Source organism: Lethenteron reissneri, chromosome 59, assembly GCF_015708825.2.
Source record: "Lethenteron reissneri isolate LAM-NWPU_2019-01 chromosome 59, ASM1570882v1, whole genome shotgun sequence".
In the NCBI taxonomy this organism is placed as follows: Eukaryota; Metazoa; Chordata; class Hyperoartia; order Petromyzontiformes; family Petromyzontidae; genus Lethenteron; species Lethenteron reissneri.
The window spans coordinates 1,250,453-1,261,101 of record NC_083837.1 but is presented as its reverse complement, the minus strand read 5'-3'; the positions used below and the strand labels follow the sequence as shown (position 1 = coordinate 1,261,101).

Below are 10,649 nucleotides of genomic sequence, written 5' to 3'. Positions count from 1 at the left end.
CACCACCACCATCACCACCACCATCACCACCACCATCACCACCACCACCACCATCATCACCACCACCATCACCACCACCACCACCATCATCAGCGCCACTCAGAGACACAACAACAGCGGGCATCGATCGGGGCAATAATGGGTGGGGGAGGGAGCGAGGGGGTGATAGTGGCGGCGGCGGGGGGGGGGCACCCCCCCTCATCCCTCCCCCCCTCATCCCCCCCCCTCATCCCCCCCCCCCCTCATCCCCCATCCACCCCGCCCCTCCACAGAGACATTGAACGCAAAGCGTTGCCTGTCACGGGGATTACGGAGCGTGTGTGCAGCCAACTGTGGCACCATCACCGCCATCAACACCAACATCAATACCCCCACCACCATCACCATCAATACTACCACCATCACCATCATCACCATCACCGCCATCAACACCACCATCAATACCCCCACCACCACTATCATCATTACTACCATCATCACCATCAACACCATCACCGCTATCAACACCACCATCAAAACCCCCACCACCATCATCATCAATACCACCACCATCATCACCATCACCGCTATCAACACCACCATCAATACCCCCACCACTATCATCATCAATACCACCACCATCACCATCATCACCATCACCGCTATCAACACCACCATCAATACCCCCACCACCATCATCACTACCACCACCATCATCACCACTATCATCACCGCTATCATCATCACCACCACCACCATCCCTACCATCATCACTACCACCACCATCATCACCACTATCATCACCGCTATCATCACCACCACCACTATCACTACCATCATCACTACCACCACCATCATCACCACTATCTACACCATCACCACTATCACCACCATCGCCACCATCATCACCACCGCTATTATCATGACTACCATCATCACCACACCATCATGGTCTAGCGACCTGTGACACCACGATCACTTCCATTATGATCACAATGATATCCCTCGTGCTCGTTTGGTGATGTCCCTGTGATCGGTCTCTGTGTGATGATGGTGGTGGTGATGATGGTGATGATGATGATGGTGATGATGGTGATGATGGTGGTGATGGTGATGATAGTGGTGGTGATGATGGTGGTGGTGGTGATAATGATGGTGGTGATGATGATGTTGGTAATGATGGTGATGATGCTGATGATATCCCCGTAAGTGAGGGCGTCTCTGTGTCCCGTATGAATAATGCATCCCAAGCCTCAGGTGCGTGACCGTCTGGTAGAGACAGACGCAAAGTTCCCTGCACACTCGCTCACTCATTCGCTCGCTCGCTCATTCATTCGCTCGCTCGCTCATTCATTCGCTCACTCGCTCAGTCATTCGCTCGCTCATTCGCTCGCTCGCTCGCTTACCTCGCTCACCCGCTCACCTCGCTCACCCATTCGCTCACTCACTCATTCACTCATTCGCTCACTCGCTCACTCATTCGCTCATTCGCTTACTCACTCTTTCATTCGCTCACTCACCCACTCATTCGTTTACTCATTCACTCATTCGCTCACTCACCCACTCGCTCACTCACTCACCCATTTGCTCACTCACTCACTCGCTCACTCACTCGCCCACTTGTCCATTCGCTCGGCCTGGTAGAGAGAGGCATTGGGTCTCCTACCCCCTCACTCATTCACTCATCAACTCATTCATTACTGCCTCGTTCATCATCTCATCACGAGCAACGCTCCCTCCCCCTCCGCCTGCCGCCCACGCAGCGTAGCCCTGTTGGCACGAGCCCCGCTCGCTTCGAATCATCATCATCATCATCACCACCATCACCATCATCATCACCATCATCACCATCATCACCATCATCACCATCATCACCATCATCATCACCATCATCACCATCATCATCACCACCATCACCACCATCACCACCATCACCACCATCACCACCATCATCACCACCATCACCACCACCACCATTACCACCATCACCACCATCATCACCACCATCACCACCACCACCACCATCATCGTGGTCTACCCACTGCTTGATGAAGATCAGTGTGACGATGTCACCTACTCTGCGTGTGTTCTCTAACCCGCGTGTTCACTTCGGTGTGCCTCCGTTACCCTCCCTCCCCCCGGCACGGTAAACGCACGAATCATTCATAATTCACCACCATTCTTTCACCACCGCCGTTCATTCATCGCAGCACTACTGGCTTCAGATGTCACCCGCCACTGATGTCAGCCGTGAGCCGGAGTGTCACTCCGTAAGTTGGCGGCGAGGTTCGCCAGCGCAGTGCGCCAACCACCAGACCCACCGCTCCCCCATTGGTCATGACGAATGATTCATCATCATCGTCGTCATCGTCGTCATCGTCGTCGTTCCTCATTCATTCCTCGTTCATTCGCGCATCTGTGCTGAGCCACTTCCACACGGGGTCACGTCAGGTGAAGGTCACGTTCAACTGGGTCACGGTCAGCTTCACGCGAAACTCGGTCAGCTCCAGTTCATCTGAAACTAGGTCAAAGGTCAGGTTCATGCGAGACGAGGTGGTGTCAAGTTCACCCGAAAACTCGTTCAAGGTCAAGTTCGACTCCAGGCCGCGTTCACGTGACCTGAGACCGGGTCACGTGCTTCAGAGGTGAGGTCAACAGGTGAGGGTCACGTGAAGCGATGTCCAGGCCAGGTGTGTGACGGGAAGCCAGGGAGGCGTACGTCACAATGCAAGTGGGGGGGGGGGGGGGGTGATGTGGGGGGGGGGTGATGTGGGGGGAGGGGGTGGGGGTGTTGAGGGGCGGGGCTGGTGAGAGTCACGCGCGAGACGCTCCGTCGCTAACGAGTTCTCGATTCCGGCGCGAGGTCTCCACAGCCCCCACCCCCCACCCCCCACCCCCCACCCCCCACCCCCCCCAACACTACCCCCACCACCACCCCCACCACCACTCCCACCACCACCCCCACCACCACCCCCACCACCACCACCCCCACCACCACCACCACCCCCACCACCCCCACCACCACCACCACCACCCCCACCACCACCCCCACCACCACCACCCCCACCACCACCACCACCCCACCACCCCCACCACCACCACCACCACCCCCACCACCCCCACCACCACCCCCACCACCACCACCCCCACCACCCCCACCACCACCACCACCACCACCCCCACCACCACCCCCACCACCACCACCACCACCACCACCACCACCACCCCCACCACCCCCACCACCACCCCCACCACCACCCCCACCACCACCCCCACCACCACCCCCACCACCCCCACCACCCCCACCACCACCCCCACCACCACCACCCTCACCACCCCCACCACCACCACCACCACCCCCACCACCACCCCCACCACCACCACCACCACCACCTCCACCACCACCACCACCACCCCACCACCACCACCCCCACCACCCCCACCACCCCACCCCCACCCCACCACCACCACCCCCACCACCACCATCCCCACCACCACCCCCACCACCACCATCCCCACCACCACCCCCACCACCACCCCCACCACCACCCCTCTCATTATCTCTCATTGCAGGGTTCACCAATCACCCCCACAACCCACCCCCCCCCTTACCCCCCTGTGCATCTCTACCGCCCCCCTCCCTCCCCCTCCTCCTCCAGCCCCGCCCCTCTCCCACCACCTGGCTCCTTAATCATGAATGGGAGGGAGGGAGTAAGGGGCACGCGCCCCCCCCCATTCTCACCTTGCCCCTCCCTCCTCCGTTGGGTTGAGGGGTGGGGGGGATCAATGGAGGAGGGGAGGGGTAAGGAGGGAGGGGGTGGGAGTTAGTGACGTCACGTGGCGCGAGCGCCTGAGCGTTGTCTAGGTAACCCCCCCACGCCATCAACCCCGCCCCTCGCCTCCTCACCTCCCCCCCCCCTTTCCAATAGAAGGCGTGGGGGGGGGTAGGTGAGTGAGTAGGTGAGTGAGTGAGTAGGTGAGTGAGTAGGTGAGTGAGTGAGTGAGTAGGTGAGTGAGTAGGTGAGTGAGTAGGTGAGTGAGTGAGTAGGTGAGTGAGTAGGTGAGTGAGTAGGTGTGGATAGAGAGTGAGTAGGATAGTGAGTAGGTGAGTGAGTAGGTGAGTGAGTAAGTGAGTGAGTGAGTAGGTGAGTGAGTAGGTGAGTGAGTAGGTGTGGATAGAGAGTGAGTAGGAGAGTGAGTAGGTGAGTGAGTAGGTGGGTGAGTGAGTGAGTAGGTGAGTGGATAGTGAGTGAGTAGGTGAGTGAGTAAATGAGTGAGTGAGTAGGTGAGTGAGTAGGTGAGTGAGTAAGTAGGTGAGTGAGTAGGTGAGTGAGTAGGTGAGTGAATAGGTGAGTGAGTAGGTGAGTGAGTAAGTGGGTGAGTGAGTAGGTGAGTGAGTAGGTGAGTGAGTAGGTGTTGATAGTGAGTGAGTAGGAGAGTGAGTAGGTGAGTGAGTAGGTGAGTGAGTGAGTAGGTGAGTGGATAGTGAGTGAGTAGGTGAGTGAGTAAATGAGTGAGTGAGTAGGTGAGTGAGTAGGTGAGTGAGTAAGTAGGTGAGTGAGTAGGTGAGTGAGTAGGTGAGTGAATAGGTGAGTGATTAGGTGAGTGAGTAAGTGGGTGAGTGAGTAGGTGAGTGAGTAGGTGAGTGAGTAGGTGTTGATAGTGAGTGAGTAGGAGAGTGAGTAGGTGAGTGAGTAGGTGAGTGAGTGAGTAGGTGAGTGGATAGTGAGTGAATAGGTGAGTGAGTAGGTGAGTGAGTGAGTGCGTAGGTGAGTGAGTAGGTGAGTGAGTGAGTGAGTAGGTGAGTGAGTAAGTGAGTGAGTAGGTGAGTGAGTAGGTGTTGATAGAGAGTGAGTAGGTGAGTGAGTAGGTGAGTGAGTAGGTGTTGATAGTGAGTGAGTAGGTGAGTGAGTAGGTGCGTGAGTAGGTGTTGATAGTGAGTGAGTAGGTGAGTGAGTAGGTGAGTGAGTAGGTGAGTGAGTGAGTAGGTGAGTGAGTAGGCGAGTGGATAGTGAGTGAGTAGGTGAGTGAGTAGGTGAGTGGATAGTGAGTGAGTAGGTGAGTGAGTGAGTAGGTGAGTGAGTAGTCGAGTGAGTAGGTGATTGAGTGAGTAGGTGATTGAGTAGGTGAGTGAGTAGGTGAGTGGATAGTGAGTGAGTAGGTGAGTGAGTGAGTAGGTGAGTGAGTAGGTGTTGATAGTGAGTGAGTAGGTGAGTGAGTGAGTAGGTGAGTGAGTAGGTGAGTGAGTAGGTGAGTGGATAGTGAGTGAGTAGGTGAGTGAGTGAGTAGGTGAGTGAGTAGTCGAGTGAGTAGGTGAGTGAGTGAGTAGGTGAGTGAGTAGGTGAGTGAGTAGGTGAGTGGATAGTGAGTGAGTAGGTGAGTGAGTGAGTAGGTGAGTGAGTAGGTGTGATAGTGAGTGAGTAGGTGAGTGAGTAGGTGAGTGAGTAGGTGTTGATAGTGAGTGAGTAGGTGAGTGAGTAGGTGAGTGAGTAGGTGAGTGAGTAGGTGAGTGGATAGTGAGTGAGTAGGTGAGTGGATAGTGAGTGAGTAGGTAGGTGAGTAGGTGAGTGAGTAGGTGAGTGAGTGAGTAGGTGAGTGAGTAGTCGAGTGAGTAGGTGAGTGAGTGAGTAGGTGAGTGAGTAGTCGAGTGAGTAGGTGAGTGAGTGAGTAGGTGAGTGAGTAGGTGAGTGAGTAGGTGAGTGGATAGTGAGTGAGTAGGTGAGTGAGTGAGTAGGTGAGTGAGTAGGTGTTGATAGTGAGTGAGTAGGTGAGTGAGTAGGTGAGTGAGTAGGTGTTGATAGTGAGTGAGTAGGTGAGTGAGTAGGTGAGTGAGTAGGTGAGTGAGTAGGTGAGTGGATAGTGAGTGCGTAGGTGAGTGGATAGTGAGTGAGTAGGTGAGTGAGTAGGTGAGTGAGTAGGTGAGTGAGTGAGTGAGTAGGTGAGTGAGTAGTCGAGTGAGTAGGTGAGTGAGTGAGTAGGTGAGTGAGTAGGTGAGTGAGTAGGTGAGTGGATAGTGAGTGAGTAGGTGAGTGAGTAGGTGAGTGGATAGCGAGTGAGTAGGTGAGTGAGTAGGTGAGTGAGTAGGTGAGTGAGTAGGTGAGTGAGTAGTCGAGTGAGTAGGTGAGTGAGTGAGTAGGTGAGTGAGTAGGTGAGTGAGTAGGTGAGTGTGTAGGTGAGTGAGTAGGCGAGTGTGTAGGTGAGTGAGTAGGTGAGTGAGTAGGTGTTGATAGTGAGTGAGTAGGTGAGTGAGTAGGTGAGTGAGTAGATGAGTGAGTAGGTGTTGATAGCTAGTGAGTAGGCGAGTGAGTAGGCGAGTGAGTAGGTGTGGATCGCAAGGAGAGAGGGAGAGGTGAGGAGGAGTGAGGAGGAGGTGATAGGGAGAGAGCGAGGTGGGGGTGTCAGCAGCAATGTGTTATTGCGATGCTATTGTTGTTGTTATTGTCAGGGGGAGTGGTGTGATCGTGGGTGGTGGTGGTGGTGGGGGGGGGGAGAGGGGGTAAAGGGGTGTGGGGGGGGGTGAGAGGGGGGGGGGTGAGAGGGGGTGGGGGTAGAGGGGGTGGGGGGGGAGCGCGCGGGGCTCTGCTGGCTCCGTCTCCCGCACTCCGAGTCCACCGCTCGCGTGCGCGCGACACGCGGAGAGGAGAGAGAAGCGCGTCCATGGGTCTCCTCGTCCACCTCGTCCACCTCCTCCACCACCTCCTCCACCACCAACACCAACACCACCTCGTCCTCCACCTCGTCCTCCTTCTCGCGCCGCTCACCGTCAACGGGACTCCACGGCCAGGTGAGGTGGGGGGGAGGGGGGTGCAGGTGAGATGAGATGGGGAGAGGGGGGCTGGTGAGGTGAGATGGAGGGGCAGGTGAGGTGGGGGGGAGTGGGTGAGGTGAGGTGGGGTGGGGGGGGGCAGGTGAGGTGAGATGGGGGGAGGGTGGTGCAGGTGAGATGTGGGGGGGGGGGGGGGCTGGTGAGGTGAGGTGGGGGGAGGGGGCGAAGTGAGATAGGGGGGCAGGTGAGGTGAGGTGGGGGGGGGAGGGGGTGAGGTGAGATGGGGGGGCTGGTGAGGTGAGGTGGGGGGGGTGCAGGTGAGGTGGGGGGGGGTGCAGGTGAGGTGAGGTGAGATGGGGGGGGGCAGGTGAGGTGGGGGGAGGGGTGAGGTGAGGTGAGGTGGGGGGGGGGCAGGTGAGGTGGGGGGGAGGTTCTGAGGTGAGATGGGGGGGGCAGGTGAGGTGAGACAAAGGAGGCCGTGACTGGGGTGCCTGCTGGGGTGAGCTCGCTGGAGTCGTGACTATCTCCCGGAGCGGCAGCTGATGCAGCCGTTGAGTCGCGTGCGGCGGGGTCAAGTGTGGGCCATGGGTCTCTCTCTCCCTCGCTCACGGGAGTCTCCACTGCGGTGCAGTGAGCAGCCAGGCACTTGCAGGCCTGCGCCTGTGCCCGTTTGCATGACGGTGACGGTGGTGATGGTGGTTGCTGATCGCTGTGATGATTGTGGTGATGGTAGGGGTGGTGGTAATGATGGTAGTGATGGTGGTGGTGGTGGTTGGGGGTGATGTTGTGTGATGACGGTGGTGGTGATGGAAGTGGTGGTGCTGATAGGGCAGTTGCGGAGAGAGTGGAGAGTTTCCCATACCTGGGCAGTGTGCTCATGACCGGCTCCGGTTTGACAGCAGAGGTCTCACTCCGAATCAGTCGAGCGGCATTATCTTTTCATCGGTTGCGTAACGCTGTGTGGAAGCTACCTGGTCTCTCGCTCCGCACGAAGCTTCAGGTCTTCTCGGCCACGGTCATTCCCTCCCTTCTCTACGCTTGCGAAACGTGGACACCCCTAATGGAACATCTTCGCCGGTTAGAAACATTTAGGCTGGCCTGCCTACGATCCATCCTGGGTTACACCAGGCTGGATTGTGTGAGGAGCTCACAAATCCTTGAAAGATCTGGGCAAAGTCCCATCGGTGAGCTCCTCCGGCAGGCAAGGCTGCGTTGGCTGGGCCATGTAGCCCACATGCCCAGCCACCGCATGCCTAAACAGCTTTTGTTCGGCCGGACAGAGGGGGCTAAACGGGCGCGGCATGGGCTAGAGAAGAGATGGAGTGATGTGGTACAGGAGGACGTGGAGCTGAGTGGACTTGCCGATGACTGGTACCAGCGGCGTCAAGATCGGCCTCAGTGGAGGAGGCTCGTGAAGGACGCTACTGGGCAGTTGGAGGCAGTCGCCCTCCAACAACAACGGAGGGCGGAGGAGCGACACTCACAACAACGAGCGGAGCGCCGGGTGGCTAAAGCACAGCAAGTTGGCACAGTCGGGGGCACAGGTGGTGCATCAGCCAGTCGCCTCAGTCATCTCAGTCAGTCGACCCGCGGCACCTGCTGGGTCTGCCCCGTGACCTCCTGCCAGCGAGCGTTCGACACTTCACGTGACTGCCTCAACGTGCACATGGCCTGGCACAAGCGTCGTGGTGACGTCACCGCTACTTAGTGGCGAATGGCGGTTGTTGTTGTTGTCTCCATCTGCGGTGCTCCGAGGTAAGGCCTCGCCCTTGAGGACGATATCCTTGAAGCGCTTCTCTCTGCCCTCCTCTTGAACGCACCCCCCCCCCCCCACCGAGCTGGGAGTGGAAGACATCGCTGCTTTAGGAGTCTGGGGTCTGGCATACGAACGGCGTGGACGGCCCCGCGTAGCTGATGTCGAATGATCGTGGCATCCGTGCTCGCGGTGTCTTCTTCTTGGTTCTTTCGGTAAAGTCACGTAGAAGGGAAGTAATAAAATAATACAAATAAAACATAATAAAATAATTGTCACGACGTTTCGGCCACAACGCAAGCAGCCGTCCTCAGGTGAAGATGAATCCCTGCAGTCACGAAAGCTTTAAATCGAAACTCGCGGTGTCTGTTCGCGAGCGGACGCTGATGTTAGCAAGTGCGTCTGCCATCTTCACACCCGATGTCAAGGATCTTCCGCAAGCAGCGTTGATTGGACTTCTCTAGCGCTTTGAGATGTCTCCCGTAATGTTACCCTCGTCTCAGCTCCAGACAGTAAGGTAGAGATTACGGCTGCTTGATAAAGCCACGGTCTTGGTGTTTGGACCTCATGTCACCTTCCTCAAACACCCCTTTTTCTCAGCCGACCGAAAGTTCCACTTGCACATTTCAGCATTCTGAGAAAGAGGGCTTCCTAGGTATGGGAAATGCTCAACATTTTCTAGAGGCTCACCGTGGATGTAGATTGTTGGAGCTGGGAACTGCACATTGAGAACTGGTTGATGGAAGACCTTAGTCTTTCAAATATTAAGCGTCAGTGCCATTTTCTCAAAATGCCTCAGTAAAAGTTTTTTACGATTGCCTGAACATTCACTCCTGAGTGGGCACACACACTACAGCATCGTCAGCAGCATACTGGAGTTCAACAGCTGCTGTCGGGATGGTCTTAGCATTAGATCGTAGTCGGTTGATGTTGAACAGCTAACCATCCCATTCGGTAGTTGAGCTCCACTCCTGCTCGAAGTTTGCCAGGAGTTTAGCTGTAGCATCGCGGCGAGGAATATTGGGAGAAGAGTGTTGGGGCGATGGCACAGCCTTGTTTGACTCGAGTCTTAACTTCCACGTGATCTGAGATGGATCCATTTCGTAGAATGACCGCTCGCACAGCCATCACACAGCAAGCGAAGAATGGCGACAGATTTCGGTGGACATCCACGACTTTTGAAGGATCCTCCACAGAGATTCTCGGTTGACAGAATCAATGGCTTTGGCGAGGTCAAAGAAGGCCGCGTAGAGAGGTCTGTGTTGTTCCTGACATTTTCCCTGCATCTTCTTGGTTCTTTCGGTAAAGTCACGTAGAAGGGAAATAATACTGGTTGAGGGGGGCGGAGCCAGGGTAGGCCCCTGGATCGGAGTTTTTTTTTTTAATCCTTTATATTAAGTTCACTTGCTTGCGCGCTTACGACCGTGCAAATCTTTCGGTCGTTTTTTAACCCACTTCCCGTGATCCAATCGAGCTGACATTTTGCACACAGACTCGTTGTCCGTGACAATTTATTTTCGTGAAAAATGTTTTCAAAAATTTTCCACTTTTTAGGAAAATTTTTTTTTCATATTTAATTTAAAATACCAATGTGATAAAAATGAAACTCTTACTCAAGAAAAACAGAAATTAATAATAAAATAAAACCGATGCCACGCATATAAAGGATTTATAGTGAAAAACTTTGTTTTTACGGGTTAATGTTTTATTATGGTAAGGTTGGTGCGGCTGAGGCTGCTGTTAGGACTGAGCCTTTGTTGTGTAGACTGGTTGTGTAGACTGGTTGTGTAGACTGATTGTGTAGACTGGTTGTGTAGACTGGTTGTGTAGACTGATTGTGTAGACTGATTGTGTAGACTGGTTGTCTAGACTGGATGTGTAGACTGGTTGTGTAAACTGATTGTGTAGGCTGGTTGTGTAGACTGGTTGTGTAGACGGGTTGTGTAGACTGGTTGTGTAGACTGACTGTATAGACTGGTTGTGTAGACTGGTTGTGTAGACTGGTTGTGTAGACTGGTTGTGTTAACTGGTTGTGTAGACTGGTTGTGTAGACTGGCTGTGCAGACTGGTTGTGTAGACTGGTTGTGCAGACTGTGTGTGTAGACTGGCTGTATAAACTGGATGTGTAGACTGGCTGTGTAGACTGGTTGT

The 10,649-nt window shown here is 55.2% G+C and overlaps 1 protein-coding gene across 1 annotated transcript in view; it reads left to right on the top strand.

Moving 5' to 3' along the window:
• Nucleotides 1–3,884: 3,884 nt before the first annotated feature.
• Nucleotides 3,885–10,649, top strand: part of LOC133357749 (mast/stem cell growth factor receptor kita-like) — a 33,551-nt gene continuing 26,786 nt past the window's right edge. Inside the window, exons 1-2 of the mRNA XM_061575853.1 lie at nucleotides 3,885–4,051; nucleotides 5,874–6,763. Of these exons, the coding sequence (XP_061431837.1) occupies nucleotides 6,637–6,763 (127 nt within the window). The 5' untranslated portion in view covers nucleotides 3,885–4,051; nucleotides 5,874–6,636. The remainder of the gene's footprint in view (nucleotides 4,052–5,873; nucleotides 6,764–10,649) is intronic.